The 24,117-nt window shown below is 36.8% G+C and overlaps 1 protein-coding gene across 7 annotated transcripts in view; it reads left to right on the top strand.

Annotated features, from left to right (window-relative positions):
* The window catches only part of Runx2 (RUNX family transcription factor 2), a 212,050-nt gene that overhangs the window by 153,088 nt on the left and 34,845 nt on the right, over positions 1 to 24,117 (top strand). For 4 of the 7 annotated variants that reach the window (XM_026394442.2, XM_026394443.2, XM_026394449.1 and 1 more), the window contains exon 5: positions 6,716 to 6,889. The exons of the other annotated variants lie outside the window; for them this stretch is intronic. In XM_026394442.2, the coding sequence (XP_026250227.2) occupies positions 6,716 to 6,889 (174 nt within the window). The remainder of the gene's footprint in view (positions 1 to 6,715; positions 6,890 to 24,117) is intronic. 7 annotated transcript variants of the gene reach the window in all.

The following is a 24,117-nucleotide window of genomic DNA, read 5'->3' as shown; positions in this document are numbered from 1 at the left end:
TTCTCCTTTCTTTCTTTTTACTGTGAAGATTACTGTCATTTGTCTAAAAAAGGACAATATTCATTAATTTATTACATGAACATTCTTAAATTGTTATATCCTGTGGCTTGAACCCTAGAGCTTGGACCAGATATTATTCTATTACATACTTGGTGACAACAAAATCAACTAATGTCTCCCCAGTCACTTCTTTTCTCCAGGGAAGGCTGCCTTTATGATAGAGGAGGTTTTGTTTTATAGTTTAGGAGATCTATCTTTAAAGGACAGATTCTCTTATGTATTGCATAGCTTTTAAAGAATTAATGTGTAGGCTAGAGGAATTAAGTGATTTGAAGAATGGTGTGCTTGTTTAGATTCATATCACATATATGTTTAGCATCATCTTGTCACAAGATATTTATTATCATGTTTCCGTCATGAGCCCTCCAGCTAGTTTCCTTCCTTCCTTCTTCTCTGCTTATCAGAGTCCTACTCAGCCTTCAGGGACAGTCATAATGGTTTTATCAGGGAAGTTTTCCTTTTAATCAAAATCAATTGTTCCCCTGTATTTCCTATAGTAGTTTATTATTTTAAATTTTTTTGTTAAGAAAAATTTCAAACATACATGATAATACAGATTGTATTTAATCCAATCATATCTACCCACCACCTTATTTATTTATTTGCCACATTTGCTTCATCTATTTTTTTGCCAAAATATCTTAAAGCAAATACCAGATATCATGGTACTTAAGCCCAAAATATTAAAAAGAAAAATAAAACAAATCCTAAATATGTTAGCCCTTCTAAAAAACTAAGGACATTTCTTAGAAAAATCACAAAATCACCACTTTCTTAATATTTTAAAGTACTCCATGATCAAATTTACTCAGTGGATCTCCAAGCACAGCATTTTAGTTATTGCCCTCACCACAGTCTTTCTTTGGTTATATTTAATGACTTGCCTTTCTTCTCCATAGATTGTAAACTCTCTGAAGGCAAGGACATTATCTTATGCAGTTTTCTATCTCTTTGTCTTTATAATGCTCAATGAGGCTTGCATGTAGTAGGTATCTAACACACACTAGTCAGCCAGACTAACTGACCCTTCTATGGATGTGATACTGAAGGTATTGATGCTAGATTGCAGATCTTGCTTTAACTTTAGTTATTTTATTTAAGAATAATTCATGATACCCAGTATACAAGTAGATACCTTATAAAGAGAGTGAGTGTTGAAAATCAATTTAAAATACTACTATAAAAGATGTTGCCAAATTTTATCCTAAATAATGAGCAGAATGACTCTGCTGTACTGTGTTAGGGTGGACCAGACACTGCATAGTGCATTCTTCATAAAGAGATATCTTGTTTTGTTTTTTGTAAGTGCATTTTTGCCATCCTTTAGGAGGAGTGCTCTATCTGATATAGTGCACCCTAGTGTGGATATGGTGTGTGGAATGTGAGCCTCTGTCTGGGGCTTCTCCAGAGATGTCAAGCATTTCTCAATCAACTTTTATAAAAATGGGCAAAGTGGGTCACACTTGAGGCAAATTTATTTTTATAATTTATAGAGCTGACATTTTTAGAGTCTTTACTCTAACATGAAGACTCTAGAGTTTCAGATGTGTGATTTTTTGAAGGCAGAAGTTATAATGGCAGTATTTCTAACTTTCATTGTGGATAGGGATAAATGGAACAATTAGCTAGACTACTGCTTAGTGACTAAACAGATCCTTATGTGTGTTAGCTTTAAGGATGTGTGAATGCTGTGACCTTTTGGTCATGCATTCTTCTTGTGTCCCTGAATTTATTGCAACAAAGGTCATATTCAGCCAAACACACTCAATTTTTTGAAAGAAATCTTTTTTGAAAACTACTTTTTCTTCTTCATTTTAAATTCATTATTGGTCATGATTTTCCCTGAATGACTTCTGCTGCTCTGTTGTGTTCTAAATTAAGCTGGTTGGCAATGAAAAAAAGAACACTGGACCAGCAATCAGGAAACCTGGGTTCTAGTCCTGCCACTAAATATGGGACTCTGGGTAAATCACATCCCCTCTCAAGGACTCAAGGTCCTCTTCTGTAGAAGAAGTACATTGCTCTAAAATTTAGAATCTAAATTATATCCATTTTCCTTTTTCATTTTTCTGTTTCTAAATTAGTTTCAACAATGTTTAAGAATTATAGTGAAATAAGATGGTTTTTCAGGAAGCAAGCAAGCTCTTACTTAAGTGAATGTCCTTCAGTGTAGTTTCATAGGAAGCACGAGTAGGGGCTTGTCTCTAAAGAAAGATTTTGCTCCCTGACTTCATTAGATTACCAGACAAAAAGAGAAGAGTATTTTGGGAAAGATAGTATTGTAATAGGATATCCTGGGCCAGAAAATTTTCTTTTAGTCAAGGCATTTATCTAAAAGAGGGGAATATTCATTCATTTATTGCATAAACATTTATTGAGAACCTACTGTATGGCAGACACTGAATTCGATTTTGTGAATACAGCTGTATACAAGACAAAACACTCATTCTCATGGCACTTTCAGTTCCATGAAATTTCTCTTTCAGGAGAGATAATTAAAAACACAAGATAATTACAGATTATGATAACTGCTAGGAAGGAAATAAAGAGAGGGTATGCTTGAAAAGGTGGGAACCCACTTTGGTTATGGTAGGCAAACATGGGATACTCGATCACTGAGCCACAGTCCCAGCCCTTTTTTGTATTTTATTAGAGACAGGATTTCACTGGGTTGCTTAATACCTTACCATTGCTGAGGCTGGCTTTGAACTTGTGATCCTCCTACCTTAGCCTTCTGAGCCACTGGGATTACAGGCCGGCTCACTGTGCTAGGCCAGACATGGTATCTTGAAGTGGTATTCATCCTCGCTATAAGGGATGAAAAAGATGAGAATGGGTCATACAAAGTAACAAGGGGAGAGCATTTCAGAGATGTAGGAAGGTCCTGGGATGGAAAACTATAAAGGAGACAAAGTCAGATGCCCAGAGGGAAATGATAGGGATTTGGACTGGGGTTGTGCCAATAGAAAAGCAGAGAATAGAATAGATTTAAGATGTAGTATTGAGATGAAGAAGACAGGACTTGGTAACGAGTTGAATGTGGGGAGTGGGGAATAAAGAGAAATCAAGGAAAATGTCTAGGTTTTTGGCTTAAAGCAACTGAGTGGCTAGCGCCATTCATTGATATGGGGGACTGTTAAGAAGGAATAAGGTTTTTCTGGAAAGAGAATCAAGAATTCTATTTTGAGTATGAAGCATTTAACAATACCTTCTAGATATTTCAAGAGGAACTGTCAAATAGGCAGTAGGATACACAAACCTGCAAGTCAGGGCAGAGGCATTTGTGATGGGACTAAAACTTACATCTTGGGCAGTAATTCCCATCCCTGGACATATATTTTATCACGTGGTGAGCTTTTAAAAAACAACTTTTCCTCATGACCCACCCCAGAAATTCTGTATTAATCTGATATGGGGTCTGAACAGCCACTTTTTCCAAAAACCCTTTAGGGGATTTCATTATCCACAGGCTGGAAGGGACCACTGTTTTAGGGAAAAAGTTCAGCTAGTGAAGAGAATCCAGGACTACTGAGCTTTTACATAAAGAGTTCACGTATAACACAAAAGAATCTTCTATTCTTTATAGTGTCCTCTTGCTTGGAAGAGCTCCTCTTCAGCCCTTTGGATGAGGTTTAGTCCTCCCTGCAACATGGCAGAGTACTCTGTCCTTGATCCAAGTCAGTGTGTCCTTTGTCTCCTGAGTTCTCAATTTCTGAAAGGTTTGCTTGGTGCTGAAGGTTTAAGTACATCTTCTTTCAGCCTGTCATTTGAGTATACTGTGATGTAGTTTGGTGGTAGAATGGTTGAAAGATGAAGAACCTGTTTGGCTTTTTTCTTTTCATTGTATTGTAAGAATTTTGTTGTGGTTTTGGTGGTTGCTATGAAGGGAAAATATCTACAGGGGAAACTGAATATGTTTTATATATATGTGTGTGTGTGTATATATGTGTGTATGTATGTATGTGCATATATATATATCTCCCCAGATAGATGCTTGGTAGCTCTCTTTGAAGATAATTTCTAAAAGAAAATCACTGAGAGATTTTAAAATTTCTTCTGCTCTTAATTTTTCACACTAGTACTATTCCAAGTCCTTTATTCTTACCTATAACCTCCCATTACTTCCTAAAGCACTGGGCTAAGAAAAAAAATGTACTCCCACATCCAATCACTGAGCTCACATCTCATGTAGTCTCCATGAAAACCTAATGAAAAGTATGTAGAAAGCAGAGGCAAAGTTTATTAAATTTTCTTATGACCCATGCCCCACATAAAGTTTCAGTGTATAAAGGAACCATGCAAGATCATGTAGCCTAGCCTTTAGTCTTCAGGGAATCTGCCATTCCAAAAATATGGCCTATTAAAAAATAGCTTCCACAGACAATCCCACAACTTTTATTGTTAATATTTACAGCTGAATTAGTACACACCAATGTGTGTGTGTGTGTGTGTGTGTGTGTGTGTGTGTGTAAGACACAGACTCTGTGGATTTGTGATGAGTACTATGTAAATCACTAACTGTGAAAATAGTTAGACCCAGCAAGATGTACTGATAGAAGTTTGGTGAGTTAGGCTACAACAGTATGTTTAGGGTAATGGATGAGTTATTAACTTTGTTATTGAATCCTTGCTACTCTCTTTGCTTATGTTGAAAACCAGCCTTAATGCCTCACTCATTGGGCCTAGTTTCAGGTGTCTCACTGTATGATCTAGATAATTTTTAGTCTTCCATAGCAACTGGGACAGGAAGGTAGCATTCCAGCATTGGAATTGAGCTAGTCAATAGTTGAAGACCATTGGCTAGTTGACCTACCTCTGCCGACTACTTCATCTGTAAACACTTTGTCTGTAAACACCTTACTAGCAGGGGTCTACGAATTATTTTGGATCCCCTCTAAAAGTCCTTTAGGGTCTAAAATCTATTTGTAATCTGGAGGGAAAAAAACCCATAAATAAGGGGGAAAACAACTATTAGCAAACAGTTCATCCTCCTAGTTTTTCTTAGTCTTTTTTTTTTTTTTTTTTTGAGATCTAGTCCCTCTGTTATAGCAGATGCCCTAGACTTGCACTGGCAGGAAATAGGGTGGTGGGTGCATTTCAGTTAATGGGCCTAGTTGAAACATGTTTGGCTGGGGAGACAGCTACACTCATATTACTGAGCCTTGGCTTCCTGTCTGTTTTCTTTGGGCTGGGTAGGCAATGAAAAAGGAGACAGGAAAATACATTTTGGGGCAAATAAAATAAGGATTTTTTCTTATGAAGACAGCTTATAGTTGGGAAATTCTAATGTTCAACTTAACCCTATCCTGATAGATTCCTCTTGTCCTGTGTTAAGTGGGAGATGAGATATTTGCACTCTCCACAGAGCAGTGAAATTGTGAAGAACTCCCATGCTTCAAGTAGTTTTGACAGTACTCCTTCAAGACTTTTCCTTTAGGATAATAATCCTAATTTCCTTAGTTTTTCTTCAAAGTGCAAATTCTTAATGCAGTCATCATCTCAGCAGTTATTCCTTGAATCAACTTCAGTTACCAAAACATTTTTAGGAAAATGATGGGGCAGCATATTAGATCCTCATGGTTCAGAACGTAGAGAAGGGGGACCCTCACAGTGTGTGTGTGTGTGTGTGTGTGTGTGTGTGTGTGTGTGTGTTAACCCTGAACTCACTGCAGAACCACTCTGCAGGTACATTACACTAGGTCATACCCAGATTCTGATGCTTTTCTATTATATTTGTGCCTAGTCTCTGATATTCTCCTTTAAGAATTATCTGATGATTTTTAAGAAATCTTATTATCTTGAGTATATTTTAATTTGCAGATTTCTTCAATTTTCAGAATTTCCTTAGGTTTTAAACTTGAATAACCTAGAAGAGAAAAAGTTATTTAAAAAACATGATTGTCACATTCACATGTTTAGCCAAAGAGTATTTTCAGCTTCTTTTATAAAACCACAGCAGTAGATTTAAAATTAAAAAAAAAAAAATTCTCTGTGATTTAACAGAGTTTATTATATGCTTTTGGGCTTTGGCATATCACGAAATATCTAGATTTTTCTTGATAATTTTATTTCATTGCTTACATTTTTTCTTTCTTTTTATTTTTTTATTTTAGAGGGACTCTAGGTGTGAGTTTTAATTTTTCAGAACAGGGTTTCAGTGCAAGGGGTAGTTGTAACACAGAAAGGAAAAAAAAGTCAATATGGTCTTCAGGAATATTTCTCTTTGAAAACTATGTTTGCCTCTGCTTCTGCCCAAACTTTGAGATAGCATGTCTAACATGCATAGACTATTGAGTTTTCAAATGAGTTTCCTTCATCATGAAACAGAGAAACTCTACTTTTTCCATCTTTTCACTGAGAGGCCAGAGGAGGTGTCCAGAGAGCTCCTCTTGCTCTCAACTCTTAAATTGCCCTCTGGAATGTTCAGCTCTCCATTTATACAACAGAACTAGAAATGCTTGCCAGCAGATAATACTTAAAAAGCAATTTGAAAAGGAAGGCATTATATAGACATTATATAGACACATCATTATAAATATCTATATTGATAATTCCTTGGCTTAAACCACCCCATATGTATGTTCACATATCTATTTAGCATGGTCAATTGTTCAGCTAATTAATATGCTTTTATTTTATGATTTGCTGTTTCCAGGGCACAGACAGAAGCTTGATGACTCTAAACCTAGTTTGTTCTCTGACCGCCTCAGTGATTTAGGGCGCATTCCTCATCCCAGTATGAGAGTAGGTGTCCCGCCTCAGAACCCACGGCCCTCCCTGAACTCTGCACCAAGTCCTTTTAATCCACAAGGACAGAGTCAGATTACAGGTAAGACAGACTCATAGGTTTCACTTGCAGACTCTGGCAGGCTGGGGGTGAGGGGCTACCAGATGAGATGTATTCACTTTGAAACTCTTGGAGCTGTGGAATGGCTTATTTTTAAAGAATTGAGACTTGAAGATACTTATTTCTTCTTTTTTATTAAGGGAATTCTGATATTCAGTAACTCTGGGATAAAATTTTTTGGGAAATTTCTACTAATGCTGTACTCAGCCACACTATCAATCTGCACATTGGTGGGATGGTTATAACTGTACTCTTTGGGAAAATGTTTGCTATAAGTTTCTGTGTTGTATCCAGGTGGTGTAGGGAATAACATCACACCCTCACTGTCAGAAAATTAGTATTACCTACTCAGATCTGGGCTTACATTTCTCACATGTACAATTGTTTCATTAAGTTTGCTTGAAGAATGCTCAGGGCTAACAGAAGCTGTGATTGGTGGCTGTAAGGCAAGATCAACACATGGCTCATCAGGTAGACAGAACTCTATTCTGGTTTACATTTACCTCTAGCTTCTCATACGACATTTATCCTTATACATTCTAATAAGCTTCTTACTTTTTACCTTTCTTCTTAAAAATTAACATCAGCATTAAATTGCAGGCTAATCATTCACATTTAGTGCATTAAGATCCCCAACTGGTTTTTTTTTCTGCTTTATTTGTGCAAAAACATCTTGTTTTAAGACTGATTTGATTGCTTTTAGATCATGGTGAAAAGATAGTGTATTAATCATCATAGATCTTTAATTTGGAGATCAAAAGTCTTGAGAGCCGAAAGGAATTCTAGGTGTCATCTAATTACTATTGTTGGCAGAGGTGGACTAGAACAGAAAGAAAGAAAGTAAAACAAAATGTGTAATAAACTCTCAAAACAAACCTTTTTTTTTTTTTAACAGATTTTTTGTCTGTAGTGGTAAGACTTAAGTGTCCTTAGTAGTCTCAAAACATAATTGTTTGTAAATGAAATGACTTACCTCTCCTGATTTCTGTCCATACTATGCAAAGGTTTTACATTCTGTGAATATATGTTTATTAGTTTGAATGTATAGGTTTGCTTGAGTGTGTGTATATATCAATATTATATACATATGTGTGTATACATATATATATATATATACATATATGTATATATATATACATACACACATAATTGATAAGAGAACCAGGAATTTTATGTCAAGAAAGAATATTAGAGTTCTGAGAAATATGGCCATGTTTTGTGAAACTTTAGACACTGATATGTAGGACTCAGAAGGTTAACATGACATTAGACATGTGTCCTTGATAACAATATAAGGATGAAATTCACACTAACTTGTGAATTTGAAGCATGTAGCTTTAGGTATCCACTGCATTTATAGTAGGGACTTTAGCTTTTTGATTAAATCTCATAATATGTGTCCTTTGTCCTTATAGTAATCCTTAGTTTCTGTGAATCTGTGCATGAGTGTGTGTGTACATATGTGTATGTATATTTATATATGATTTGTAATGGACTTAGGATGACTAATTATGTGTGTTTGTATGTATGTGTGTGTGTGTGTGTGTATGTATGTATGTGGGGAGGGTGGATGGGTATGTACACACATCGACATACATACATGTTCTATGATTTGCCAAACACTGAGTTCTTTAAATGTTTGATTTCTATGTTCTAGTTTCTTAAGTTTGCTAATTGTTATGTTAATGGCTGATGCTTTTAAAACAGCTTTTGAAATCTGCCTAGTACTAGATTCACTTAAGATGCTTCTTTCAAGGCTTTGTGCTTACATCTAAAAACAAGATCATAAAATAGATCTAGAGGACATTTTAGAAGTTTCAGATGCTTTAGATAGTATCCAGCCAAAGGATGGAAAAGTTGTGTATAGCAGCATCCCTGTACACCAGATGTAGGTGCATAGTGAGGCTCTGAGAAGGTCGGGACATTTGACGCCAGAAGAGCATCTCTTAGTTCATGGGTGTGGCCATCTCCTCAGGCCTGGCTCGCCTCCGGCTGTCAGTTTCTCTTCACCCTCCTCCCTGTTGAGAGACTCAGGAAGGTTGAGTTTATTGTCTGCAGTTGCACAGTAAGTTAATAGCTGAGTAGTGAGTATATTTCTAAAAATAAAATTATAGTTGGACATGGTGGTACACACCTATAATCCTGGTGACTCAGGAGGCTGAAGCAGGAGTATCACAAGTTTGAGGTCAATTTTAGCAACTAAGTGAGACCCTATTTCAAAATGAAATAAAAAATGGTGAGATTCAGTAGTAGAGGGCCTCTGGGTTCAATCCCAAGTATTGTGAGAATAAGTAAACAAATAAAATGGAAATATAAAACAAGTTTATTTATAGGTACTGATAGCTTTTTGGAAATTCTGTAAGAATATTAGCTCTTTAGCTGGGTGTGGTGGTGCACTTCTATAATCTCAGTGACGTGGGAGGCTGAGGCCAGAGGATAATGAGTTTAAAGCAAGCCTCAGCAACTTAGTGAGGTCCTCAGCAACTTAGGGAGGCCCTAAGCAACTAAGTGAGACTCTGTCTGAAAATAAAACATAAAAAGGCCTGGCGATGTGGCTCAATGGTTAAGTGCCTCTAGATTCAATCCCTGGCATGGGTGGTGGGGGGAGGGTATTAGCTCTTCATTTTGAGATTATAGTACTTAGAATTGATTTATAGATCAGTCATTGTTCTTGTCTTCCTCTTCCTTGTTATTCTTATTTGCAAGGTAGTAGATCCAGCAACTTTCCAAATTTGCAGATGTACAAATATAAATTTGCCATCTACTTGTTCTTGGTCATGTGAACTTTCTTTAAATGTTCCCATACATTAGAGAGATAATATAAGTACCTGTCCTTAACCAAGGATGGACAAAGTTCTTCTGGAACCCACATAATCAGGAAAATCCAGGAATACCCCAGAGCATCATTATCATCAAAGTTAATTGAATAGATTTAACTTTTTAATATCTGGATTTATCCTCATATGTATTTAATAAGTATGACCTAGAACCTACCAGATGTATAGAGAATAGGGTCTTAGGTAATGTGGGTGGGGAGCAGGGGATAAAAGTGATGTCCCTGAGTCAGTCTGGGTCCTTCCCACCCTTGCACCACATGTCCTGGGCCCCAGCCTAAACTACTGTTGTTCTTCGAGCACACCTTTTCCTCCTTGCACCCTTTTACTGAGGCTGTTCTGTCTACAGTATGTCTGCTAACAATATTTCATTCATCCTTCAAGGTCACTAATCTGTCTTCAGGAAAGAGTCCTGGAATCTTTGTCCAAATGTTGCCTATCCATCTCTAAAAGTTGATTGAGAATCCCCCTCCCCCTTTTTTTTAACAGCTTCTGCATATTTTCCTTTTCTATCCTCTAGATTGTAAATTCTCTGAGGGGTTTTTGTAGGGATTTATTTTCTTTTGTGCCTAACAGAATTTTTCATTAAATATTGAATTAATGAAAATTTATATGAGAAGAAATCAGTGCAAGAAGGGCTGGGATATCATGCCTTTCTTATTAGCATTAACTGTTTTTTTTTCTGTTTTCTTATCCCAGAGTACCATTGTTCCCTGGTGATGAACAATAGCAGAAATAACATTCCAATGTAACAGCATGTAGTTAAACCATTTGGTTTTACTCTAATTTTGGATCTCCATAATTGCATGATTAAATTTACATTCCTGAAACTTGCCTATACTGGATTTTGTAGCTTCTTTGCTGTATGCCATGATGTCACATTTGAATTTTAGTTTATGCCATCCTTTGGACAAAGATGTTTGAAATAGGACCATTACTTCTTATTGGTTTGTCACTTTTGTTATCTCCAGTTCTTATCTCAAAACTCAAGATAATAGTCATGGTTGTATAGTAATTACTACTACTTTGACTTGCCAACATAAAAAAAGACTTCTTCAGAGTCTCAGAAGAGCAAAATGAAATTCAAGGAACTTAGAAGTATTTAGTGTCTCATAATTAATTTTCTTTAATGCCTCCTGAAATTCTTAGGGCCAAAGGTTCAAGCCAAGGCAAAGCACTGCCTTCTCTGCATGGCCAGTTCAGTGGTGTCACTCATTTTTGAAGTCTTTGATGGCTGATGTTGCACTTGAGAACCCAGGGTCTCCCCAGGGCTTCCTGAGGAAGTGGCTTCCTCTGTACCTCTTTTTATCATTCATACAGCTGCTGCCTGTCTCTGGGCATCAGGAAACACTTAGTCTGTAACAAATGTCTACTTCTGATGCAGAATGATGGTGGTGATGGCAGTAGGGTCAGGATGCTATGTTAGGAGGTATCTCTCAGATAATTACTGTTTTAAACTCAGTACACTCTGGATCGACCAGATATACGGAAAAATAGTTCTGCTAATTTAGGCACTTGGGTCTGACAGGTTGGAACATTAATCTCGTCTTTGGAGTGGAACATGTGCTGCTATTTCTTTTAACCATTGATTCAGAAAATATTTACTGAGTGCTTACTCTTTTTTAGGCATCAATATAAGTGAATAAGATCAAAATAGTTTTATTCATAAGGAACTTATTTTTAGTGACAGATAAATGGGTAAATAAATGTATAAACAAGATTATTTCTAATAATAAGTGCTGTGAGAAAATGAAATGAAATAATTGATAGAGAACAACTTCAGGCGGGAAGGAGCTAATTTTGGTTGGAAAGTCGAGAAAGAGTTTTGAAGACCTTTGAAGATCTGTAAGGTGGAAACTCATGCAGGGAGAAAAAATATAGAAAGTTAGGCAGGGGCTAGCTTATGGAGAATCTTGATGGCCATGATAAAGAGCTTTTATTTGCAGTGATGTGCTATTGAAGAATATGAAACAAGAGAAGGATATTATCTAATTATTTACATGTTTAAAGAAAGTCTGGATGCTGTCTGAAGAAGAATGGATCATAATGGGCAAAGATAGAAGCAGGGTTATGTTCAGGGAACTGTGGTAGTTCATTCCATCTTGCTGGTGGCAAGGGGAAAATAAGACTTGATGGTTTTTTACCTCAGCAACTGGAGGATGGCAGTGCCATTTATTTACATGGGTAAGACTCAAGGAGAATGAGTTGGGATTGGGCTGGGAAGTTCAGAGAAACAGTCAGGTGGAGAAAAGAAGAGTATGCTAAGAAGGAAACATTCTCACCTCTGCAGTAGCTCGTAAAACTTCCCTGAGAACCATTCAAGGTGTTTTTCCTCCCATGATACTTGCTGGATACTTCCTAGTTTGCATCATTCCCTTTTGTAATTTTCTTTTTCTTTCTTCTTTAGAAGTGTCTCTTGAGGGGCTGGGGCTGTTTCTCAGCAGTAGAGCGCTTGCCTAGCATGTGCGAGGCACTGGGTTTGATCCTCAGCACCACATAAAAGTAAATAAAGATACCGTGTCCAACTACAACTAAAAAAAGAAGTGTCTCTTGATTCTTAGTTTTTTTTTTTTTTGAGCATTCATTGAAAATTGATTTTGCCTGTATGTGAATATTGGAAGGAAGTATATAGGACAGTTTTTTTTTTCCCCTTGGCTCAGACCCCTATTTTGTGTGGCCTTTCAGCCAGGAGTAGATTCTTGATACTTCCGCATTTGCTGCTAGTTATTCTATCATGTTATTTCTAGTGACTTTCTCCTTTGGTAATGTACGTGCAATTCATTTGAAGTTTCACCTGCTGTTTCTTTTGGACTGTTGCTTTTAATGTGTCATTGTATTCATGCCTTTTTCTCATTCTGGACACTCTTCCTTGTATTGTTTTTCCAAACACATTTCTATTCTTTCTTGAAAACTGAGATGAAATGCTGCCACCTCTTCTGACCTACTCAAGCTGAGTCAGACTCCCATAGCACCTTATGCAACCCTCTATTATATCATGTTCCACATAGTGACAATTACTTGATTGCATGTCTGTCTCTTCCAGCAGACTTTGAACTTTTTAAAGTCTGGGCCATGTTTTTTATCTTTATGTCCCTGTTGTATTAAATAGGGCCTGCTGCTTGATGACTTTTTGTATGCTAATGAATAACTATCTCATTGACTTCTTCAGGAACCCACCGTTGTCCTAGCCCTAATATTTTATAGTACCTATTTGGTTGAATTACCATTAGCAATCATTTATTAAATTCTTATCACATGATGGGCATTGTTCTAATGAGTTTAACTCATATATCCTCACAATAGCTCTGTGAGATAGGTAGCATTATTATGGAAGCTGAGGGCTAGAGAAGTAAAATAACTCACCTAAGATCCCACTTACATTTAGAAAATGGTGACTATAGAAATTAAAGCCTGAGACTTGCTCTTAACCACTGTGCAACCTTGGGAGGCTGATGTGGTTTTGACATGATTCAGTTTTCTTCCATTTCTATATCTAACAACTTTAATTTAAACAGTTCTTTACCAGATACAATCTAGTTTTACATGAGTTCTTATTAAATCCTTAAAACAATTCTGAAAAAAAAAAAAAAAGAGAACATGCTGAAGTCCACCTCAGCTCTTATAGTTGACTGTGAACTCCAGATTCTTAGCAGGCAGTCACCTTTATCCCCATCACATTGGGCATGTTGTTGACAATTTAAGTGACATGTGTCCTAAGGAAATATATTATTTTTCTTCTCTTCATTGGGTATTATTTAGGATCCTCGGAGGTGATATTTTCCTAAAAGGAATGTGATAGAGGTATCTGAATTATTATACTTTAAAATGCAACAAAAATAGTATATGATTAAATTATACTTATATAAGGCATTTATTCAAGGTAATATTTCTAGAAATATCTTTAAAAAAATATCCTGAGAATAAAAATCTTATCTTCAGTTTTCCTTGACTGAAGTGAAATGATTTCCTCCCAGCTTCAGTATGATTCTTTACCCATAACTCCTTTAATAGTGAAGTGGCTCTCAAGCCAGTTAGGCCATGTTTGGCAGTCATAGGCCTGAGTTCACTGTGCTTATCCTGAAGGATTTAACAGTCTAACCCTCTCATAAATAGGAAAGCACAACTAAGTAGTGTGTGTCTCAAATTACCATTCTCTTCAAGTGCTGGGTGACTGCATGATTCTGTAATGTGAAACAAGTTGGGAGGTGAAGTGGGCATGGGTGGCAGTGGCTATAAGTGTGAGGGAGAGGGAACCCACTAGAGCCTCAGGAACTGTTGGTAAGCAGGATGAAAGACCGTGGGCTACCTGAAGTGTAGGGGCATGAAGCTCAGGCCCATAGGCACTGAGTCCTACTCACTTGTAGGTAACTTGTGTCTTAAGTAGCTGGAGCCACCATAAAAGACACATTTTTGGAAGTAATTTTCTTTACTTTGATGGTACTGTGTTTGAATTTCAGAAGTTACTGGAAATCCTGTCCTGTCTTCTTCCTTTGAGATTCTTTGGGTGGGCTAGCTGGGTAAATACTCTGCTGCTAGGCATATGTAGGAAATCTCTTTAGAGGAAGTTGCTGATCATAATCTTTATTTGGAAAAAAAAGCACAAATCCTGTGTGTAAACACTATTTCTCATCTATTTAGCTTTGGCATTCATCTTCTGAAGAAGAGTAGAATTTAGGTGCAGCCTATGCTGGCTTTATAGAACAATGTTCCATAGGACCCTGTGAAGGGTTGGTGGTCAATGAATTGTTTTATTGCCTAGCCTGCTAGCAGTATACACAGATTAGCTTCTTAAAAGTACTCTTGCTTATATTTCTGTCAGTTGGAATTCCCTTATTATCTAAAGATACTCTGGCTTTATCATGATTTTAGAAATGATGCTCAGAGAAAATTAATTTCTTGTTCCACAAATGTAATTTTCTTCTATTTGGAATTGAAAACACATAGTTAATATATAGTTGTGATAAGAAGAGTCCATGCATTTCCTGTATAATGCTTCATTTTATTTTTCTCTTCCTGAAGACTATTTCATTTGTAGTCCATCTTTAGGTTTCTGCCCTGAGGAAATCTTGGTCTCATTCTCCCATTTTTTTCCAAAGCATCATCTTTCTCTTTATAGTTTTATGTTTGGTTTTAGTTTAGTACACAACTGAGTGTGTATATGTGTTTGCATACATGTATACTTACCTTTCCCCTTTACTATTTGCCTAGGAACCCTTTTCATTCCTTTTACCTTTTTCGATGGACTGTGGAAAAGAGGATCAGGAGTACCTTTGAAGGAATCAACTATAGGGGTAGCTCAGGAGAGGGGCAAGTCAGGCCTGCACTTTGGTATGAGGGATGCTATGGTGGTATATCTCAATGTTTAATCATGGTTAGGTATCCAGGGCTTCACACTGTAGAGATACATTGCCTAACGAGGATTAATAGAAACAATAATATATTTAGACTTTTTTAGACTAAAAAAGTATTTTTATTTCATTTATTCATTTTAATATATGGAAAAGCATTCTGGGAATAAAATTGTGTGACACTACTCCCAGTTCTGACTCTCAGATTTTTTTTAGGGCTTTGTTTATTGTGATAAGGACTTGCTTTTCAGTGGTTTAAAAACAATATGTTTTTAATAGTACTTAGAAGACAGCTTTAACCGGAGAGTCAGTATTGTGAACCCTATTTACTGAATAAGAAAACTGAGGCTCTAGATTTCTGAAACCTGCAGAACTAAAATTGTAAATGTGTGTCTCTGGAAGGTGAAATCTGACAAGATACTTTTAGGTGGGGAAGACAGTGAAGGTGTAGGGGAAAGAATGAAGAGAAATGGTAAGTTTTTAGGTAATTGGAAGGGACAAGCAGTGGGATGTGTGATCATCTCCTGCAGTGGTGGCAGTTTGTGAACAGGAGCAGGCTGTGGTGTGATAGGTCCTCAGTGTGATGACATCTTCTCCTAGGACTCCAAGGAGGACATAGTATAAGTTAGGGAAACAGGATGATGCTGAGCCAGTTAGCAGGAGATAGAGTGTGGTAAAGAAGGCTTCTCAAGAGGAATTAACCTATGTTGTGAACTTGGGTGTTGAACTGCAGTTGGGTTAGGAGGAAATATGAGTTCACTTCAAGTGGGAAGTAGAAGTATGATTTAAAAAGGTTGAGGGAAGGTGGAAACTCTTGACTTTTCCTTCATCCTCACATGACAGAGGAAATTCCCACACCCTGTTCTGACTTCACCAGGGCTTCAGTCTTATGCCAATTGTTCTTAAAAAATACTCACCTCAAGCTATGTCTGATAAGGTCAGTAGGGGTTTGCTGATATTTCATTAAAGTATCCTAAGGTTATGTTCACCTTTTGTGATTCCTTCACACTGTGGCTTGCAGTCCAAGGGATAGGCTTCTCCTATCCTGTCTTGCAGTTGACCAAATGAATCATTGTATCTGGTTTCCTCTTTCCATCTTACAGGATTATTTTTATACTTCTGATTCTTTATCCATTATGTTGGTTCACAATTTTGTCTTATTTTGAAGCTAAGAAAGGTTGCTTCTAATGCTTTAAGACTTTGGTGAAGAAGCTGGACAGATCTGGGACTATAGTGCTACTGTATACCTATTTCTAAGCTGGCCATGATCTGTATTAACACACTTTCTGGTAGGCTTTCTAATTACCAATAAATCACATTAGAGATAAGGCATTTTCTTTGCTGAGGTTCAGTTACATAATAGGCAGGTGAGTTTTCTTCTAATCTATTGCCCTAGTCATCTTAGAAAACAGGTTTTTAGTGAAGTCTTTTTGCTTTCTGAGTTAATGTGGTGAACAAGTGTGAAGAGTTCTTTGTACATAGGCTTTTGAAAATGACTTATGTTTTTAGTGGACTGCAAGCAAGTTAACACCAACAGTGGCTCCAGAAAAACAGTCGAAACATTTACCAATAGCAAAGACATTGAAGAATAAGGTAAATGGAGTAAGGGAATATAAAACCTACTGAATATTGTGTAGTCAACTTTGAAGTCATTTACCAACTATCACATGAACATTGAATAGTAAATCCAGAGATCAAAACTAAGATTAGTAGTGAGTAGAATTATAGGGAGACATATTTTTCTTATAAGGAAGAACTTTTTAGATCCTGCTCTGTCAAGTAGAAGGCCTTTACCACCTACTAGTTGCCATAAATTCTTGGGACATAATTCATTTTGGAGCAGAGGCTTGAATTCATTTAAAGCAGCAAGCTGTTCTTCCTTATTTCCTCACTTCTCTTGGACCTTAATTTCCTCTTAAGCATGTTTGTTCTGCACTTTCTATTTGAAGATCATTATTCTTGATAGGGATGATTAAATCAAAATAGTGTTGGGTAATTTTCCTTTCTAACTGTCATGAATAAAAATTATGCCCATTGTTCTCAAACTTTGGCATATATTAGCCTCACCTGGGGAGATTGTTAAAAAAGTATAGGTGGCCATTCTTTAACCTTGAGCCAGAACATATGAGGTAGAGCCAATCAAAATGCTTAAGGCCTATTACCCCCAGGTCACCTTGCCCATCCAAGAGCCAATCTTAATTCAGCCTGGAAACTGAATCTCTCAGGAGCCTCATCCCCATAGTCAGATGATATGTGGAGGCCACTAAATGCCCTAAATCTGCTTCTGGATTTCTTGAGTGCAGCCTCTGGTCACCACCCTGTTTCAGCTGCTGTTTTCCCCATACATCCCTGGATGTCTGGTCTGAGTCTGAACTTCCTACCTGTTTCTGTTAAGATACTCAGAGGAAATTTTTAAAAAATGCATATCTGATTATGTCACCTTATAATAAAAACAACTTAAGTTGACCTTCTGTTGTACTTAGGATAAAGACCAAAACTTGTAGCCTAGCCCAGCAGGTTCTGCATAACCTGGCTCCTCCCTCTCTGCTCTGCATCTTCATCTCACACTATTTTGAAGCTTTTGTCAGTTCTCTGCAAACCCACTGGCTTCCTATCAAGTCCTCAAAAAAAAAAAAAAAAAAGTTGCCATACTGCCTCCTTCTCAGGAACTGGATACATTCTGTTCTGTTGGCCTAAAGTCCTCTTCATATTCCCTAGTCATTTCTGGACTTCTGCTTGCTGTTCAGGTCTTGGCTTAGTCATCACCTTAGAGAGGACTTCTCTGATGCCCAGGTGAAGTTGGAGTTCTTATGGTGCCATGGATATCTCCTTTTTAGCACTTATCACAGTTATATGATTGTTTGATCAATATCAGTCTCTCCTATCTAACTGTAAACTCAATGAGAGCAGGAATTAGGTCTATTTTACTATTAATATCCCTACTGCCTAGCACAGTATTAGAGTGGACACTCAATAAATATTTTTTAAATGCAAGAATGAATGACTGGAAGACAATTTTAGAGCCATAGATATCTTCATCCATGATTGGGAACCTTTGGTAATTCACAGGCTGCTGTATCTGACCCCCTGGATGTTGACACCAACTGATTCAAACCTGAATTTACTACAACCACTTTTTTTTAAGGGATGATTTTTAAAATTTATAATTTTTAGTTATACATGATAGTAGAATGCATTTTGATATATCATACATACATGGAGTATAACTTCCCATTCTTGTGGTACTACAACCACTTTGATGTTGTGATTTGAATTAAAGGTCATGCCACTTGGCCAGAAATTACATCCCAGTTACATTTCAACTTCTGGTACTACCCATTTGTATCTTATTCTTCTCCTTCTCCTGGCTTAATCATTGAAGTTTAGGATATGTCAAGGCTTAGGTGTGACATGTAGTAGTTCCTCCTGCTTCTTCTCTCAGGTTTTTTTTTCTTTTAAATAAGAAAAGCACCCCCATTTCTGTGGGTCAGTTGTGAGTCCAATTTAGCCAAAAGTTGGTGATATTCCAGAGGCATTTCTTATTACCTTGTCCTAACAATGCAACTTCCTTCTGCTGTCTTTTGTTAATCATTTCTCATTCTCTTCCCTGCTTTTGTCTCCTACATTTACTAAATCTTTTTTCTTCCATTGTTTTCATTATAAACTTGTTATTACGCTTTTGTTCTCTAAATAGCACCCAGTTTTATTCAAACAGCTTATTGCTTTTTTCCTCAAATTTCAGCTTAAAACTCTGAATCAATTGGTTTGGTCTCCTGCCGAATGATTCTGGTAACCACCTTAGTCAGCTCTTGGTGGAGACAAGAAGGCATTTAGGGGGCTTTGCTGATATGAACCAAATGCTCCATAAGAAGATTATCAGCTCCTATCAGCCACCCCAGATCTGCTGACTTCAGTAGTTTCTATTAAAACTGCTGTCTCCATAAAGAACTGAGTTTAGGGAGCTTGATTTTCTGAATCATAGTTAGAATCATATCATTTTTATAGCTGGAAAACATTTTAGAGATAACTCATCTATTCTTATTTTATAGGTCAAAACAGTGAGACTCAGAGAAGGTAATTTATTGGTCCACAACTGCATAGGTAGTACCCAAATCCCCAGTCTGTGCTCTTCCTATGCTTGAAGAGGCTGTTTGTTTTAAAACCATATTTCCTTTTAGTCAAGAAAACCAGGAGTGATTAGAGAGAGCCATTCAAAAAAAATCCAGTCTAGCTAGAAGGTTTCTTAGAGAAGACATAGAATTTAACATTTAGTATTCAGTGTAAATTGTTTTGAAATAGGAATCTCTGTATGTATTAATATGGAAATATTTATATGATGAATGACAATAATATGACAGAAAAAATAATATGACAGAAAAGGTCATAGAAAATGATAAATTTGCTTCTCTATGTTAAGATTATTGACCATATTTGACCCTGGTAGTAATCAAGAGGCATAGTTCTGAACTAGAAGATGCTTTATATACTTTGTTTTAAATACTCGAGTTTTTTTCAAGAAATATTTGAGGTTTACATAGCCCAATTTGAGTGGAGGATAAGGGGTGGGAATGTGGGGGAATCTCTGATTGTACCCTACTCCTCAAATAGAGCAGGTGTTCACTGCAGACATACTGAGCTTTGGCTGAAACCTCTGGCTGTTGAGGAGTCATTTTACCCAGAAGCCTACTGGCAGCACAAACAGGAGGAAACATTTTGTATGCTAGCTCAGGGTTTGCCCCTGTTGACTTGTTTGCTCCCATCCTACATGAAGTTTAGCACCAGGTCCATGGTGTGCCTCATGAGTGCTTCTTAGGAAAGCAGACCTTTCTGCATACCTACACATTTAACCAAAGAGTTTACCAAGGGAGGTAAACAGTTGCTAACAGCAACCTCTGAGCTTACATGTGGACCCATTACTGGACTTTTATAAGCTCTCTTCCTGCTCTGCTTCCCCGACTGAAATCTACCAGAAAGGAATTCTACAAGTCTTCCTGCAGTCAGTTCATTTTCCTGTGGTTCCTTTTTCCCCATAACTATCTGCCCTACTCCCTCCTTTTTTATTGTGACCTCAAGTGTTTAAATTTCAGTGATGCAGACATGAAATTTGGTTTTTCAGTTATTTGAAAGTATAAAGACTGTTAGAGCCCATTACTCTATATGTCATTTTAGGAAGTGTGCACCTACCCTATCTTCTTCCCTGTACCAGTGATTGAATTTCAAAAGTGCTGGTCCAGCTCAAAGAAGACAGTTTGATTTCTTTATGTCCCAGGTTTACATCAGTGGTTGTCTTCATTTTTGCCTGATGAAAGGTAGTTTGAGATATATGAGCCACCCCTCTCCCAGTTAGAGTTCTCCAACATACCTGGGTACATTCCAGTCTGTATTGTTAGGTTTTGGGGGCTTTATAGAGTAGATGGCAGATGCCAGCACTCTCCAGGAAGTCTAAGCTGAAGGTACACTACCCTAGAAGGAATACTCTGATACTGGTGCTCCACTGTTCATTCCTAACTCTGGAGCTTTTAAAGAAATAAAAAAACACATGCATGTGATAGACTTTGCCTCAATTGAAACAAATACTGAAGGAATTCATTATGTCAAATGACTGGTGCCCTTTGCTGGCTTTTGGTGACTTCTACCTAAGACAGGAGAGGAGAATTTAATCTGACTCTTAATAGCTGGATTTGGTCTACTCTCACAAAGGAAACCACAGTTTCTTCTAGAGTTATGCAATTACAGATATAAGGGGTCCAATAAAGGCTTGGCCACATATGCCTGGTGGCAGGTTTTAGCTTGCTTTCACAGCACTGGGGACTATTTTCTCATGTGCATCATCTTCATGGTCAAATATGTGCATCATCTTCATGGTCTTTAGGAGCAACTTGGTTCTCTGGTGCTCTCTCTTCTCTCTCATTTAGGCATTTTGATTAATCACATCCTTCCTATAAATACAGCAGGCCCATTATATAGGAAAGACCTAATTTTGTCTCTCAATTTTTTTACAGTCCAATTTGATTTCCACTTCCCTTGAAAACTCCCTATTTTAGGTGGCAGGATAGAAGTTTGCAGAGAAATGGAGGTGAAGTCATATTTAAATGCATTTGTGATATTTAGTATTTCAGATTTCCCAAGCACATAAAAATAAACTCTGAGGGTTATGTTTTTAAGCTGTTATCTCTTTATAAAAACATGTTGATACTTTAAATTTCTGTAACCTAGTGATAAAAATAACATGTATGTGGTTTGTGACAATTTCCATTGTAAAAAGAATTAATTATAGTTTTAAAATCATCATGTAAGAATATTTAAATTTCAACAACAGTTTTCATTTTTTGATGTTCTCTGTGAAATATAGAGTTATATAGAGTTATCTTCTGAAAATAGGTAAATGCCTTCACTTAATTACACGCCACCCAGAATGTAATCTCAAGGCCACCGTCAACACCTCAGATATGCAGAAATCAAGGCTGTACTTATTTATGCTGTGAGTTGTAGCGCATGATACTTCCTCTGAGTTTCTGCAAACTCAGAAAGACAAAGATATATTCAAAGTACCTCTGGCTGTGGAAGGGCATGGGTTATACTTGCTCTGTGGGACTTGAAGTGAGATAAGGACAGTTTCATGTTTATTCATGGTTAATTAGTTGTAGGTTGTTTCATAGCAAGGCCTCATGTCTTCCTAAGGCCCTAAAGTCTTAGTGACTTTAGGATTGATTGTTGAAGGCTAAAAAACAACTATCACCTGCTCTGACTCATCCAAGTTAAGAATGAATCTCAGAAGTCTCAGGTTTCTTCAGGAAGCTGAACTTCAGAAATTCTTCATAAGATCAGGTTAAGGTAACTTTTCTCTACTGTAAGCATTAATAATTGTTCACAGAAAGCAAATATGCTGTAATTATATATTTATGATAGGATTATATTTTTCTTAATGATTGAGCACTTAGAAAGTCAAAATATTTTATAGCAATTTTTTTTTTTTACTATAAGATTGAAAAAGTCAAAGGGTACAGTATTTGAAAATACACTAAAAAGATGTGAGTTTCTCTTTGTGGGAAGCTACCAAGACTGAGAATGAATGTGATTAAAGTTAAAAGATCATGAGGGAATATGAAATTAATTGCATTCTCCATCATGTATAACAAATTAGAATAAATAAATAATTTAATAAAACAAGATCATAAGGGATATCTACATGACTAACACCATTTTATTTTTCAAATTATGAACCCACTAACCTCAGGACTCTCTCTGAAAATTTTCCTCTGCCAAAAGAAGAGGGTAAGGGCTGATTGCAAATACAGGTTCAGTGAAGGTAGAGGTTCTAATTGTAGTCAACATTTATTTGGTTCTTTTCGTGTGCTAAGCTCTTTATTACATTATCTCACTTAATCTTCACAAAAACTTTATGGAGGAGGTATTCTTATTTCTTCTCACTTTGCAGATGAGGATGCTTGAAGCTTAGATAGGTTATATAATTTGTGCAGTCCAAAAACCATGTAGATGAGATTGATGACGACTCATTCTCAGGGTATCAGACAGTGCATGGGGTGTTTGGAGATTCTTGCCTTGTATTTTTTAAGGTTTCTGCCCCCTTTAAACATACTTGTATCAGAGCTAGGGAATCCCTTGGGGGCAGTTTTTGTATTTTATTTTTCTTTAGGAATTCTCTCTCTTTATCATTATCATAGAATCTTAGGACAATGGCCTTGAAAGAGATTGGCTAGACTATAGCCTGTCCTCTGAGAGTCCAAAAACAAAGAGCTTTTCACTTGTTTAGGGATATTGAGAAGTTATTTTTTCTAATCTGGGATATCTTCAGGAAAGGTCTTCACTAAAAAAGCAAAACTATTTTTTAATAGAGTATTCTAAGTATATATTCTGGCAGCCAGGAAGTTTATGTAAAATCTAAAACCTCAGTGATACAACTGTTTCATAGCTGAAGAGGAAATTAGAGAATGACTAATTATAACCTTGTTTTAATATTCCATTACTCAAGCCACTGTGGAGGTTCATTCAATATCTGTTTATTAAGTACCTATTATGCGTAAGGCCTTACACTTAATTATACTGAACCTGATCTTAGAAATCTTTAAGAAAAACACTAGATAAACCCAGCACCCCAGATAGCTTAAGTCAGATTTTTTAGCCTTTTGGAATAATGGTGATGACTTGCCATTCACTATATATTATTTGATTTTCTTCTGAGAATCCAACTGAGATAGTACTATTACCCTCACTTTACAGATGAGGAAATTAAAACTCAGCAGAATTAAGCAAGAACCCAAGGTGACATGGCTGAGCCTTGGCCATGTGAGCTCCTAAAACGCACAATAATAGTTTTAATATAGTACTTTACAGTTATCAAAATGCTTTTGCATTTATTATCTCATCTGATTTTCCAAATAATCACAACAGTAGTTATTACTGTAGTCATTTTACAGATAGCATTTCTATTTATTTATCTACTTAATATGTGCTAAGAGTGCCAGATACTTTTATCAAATGTGGCCTAGTTCATGTAGTGCTCAAAAAAACACAAAAAATATCATTATTCTCATCTTACAAATGAGCCACTGGGGCCCCAGACGTTTAAGTGACTTGATCAGCACAGTAGAGAGCTATAATTCTAGTCTAGGTTTGTCTGCCCAATCAGTATGCTCAGCCACTTTGCCGTGTTCATGTTGCTGTATTACACTGCCTAATTTCTGGATGAGAAACAGTAGATTCATAAAGATGGATAACCCAGGCGAAGTCAGATTTTTAGTAGCAGAGCTGAGACTCCAGCTCAGATTCTCTCATTAGAAAAGCCTATCCGTGGGACTGGGATAGTGACTCAGTGGTAGAGCGCTTGCCTAGCATATGTGAGAAACTGCATTTGATCCTCAGCACTGCATAAAAATAAATAAATAAAATAAAGACATCATATCCATCTACAATTGAAAAAAAAAAAGCCCACCTGTTTCCCACTGTACTGGGCTGCCTTTCTGCACAAGAATGTCTCTTACATCTAAGTTAAGTACCGTAATTACTT

This window comes from Urocitellus parryii, chromosome 8 (genome assembly GCF_045843805.1).
Source record: "Urocitellus parryii isolate mUroPar1 chromosome 8, mUroPar1.hap1, whole genome shotgun sequence".
Classification (NCBI taxonomy): domain Eukaryota; kingdom Metazoa; phylum Chordata; class Mammalia; order Rodentia; family Sciuridae; genus Urocitellus; species Urocitellus parryii.
The sequence above is the reverse complement of the archived record's forward strand: the minus strand, read 5'-3'. Positions and strand labels throughout refer to the sequence as shown.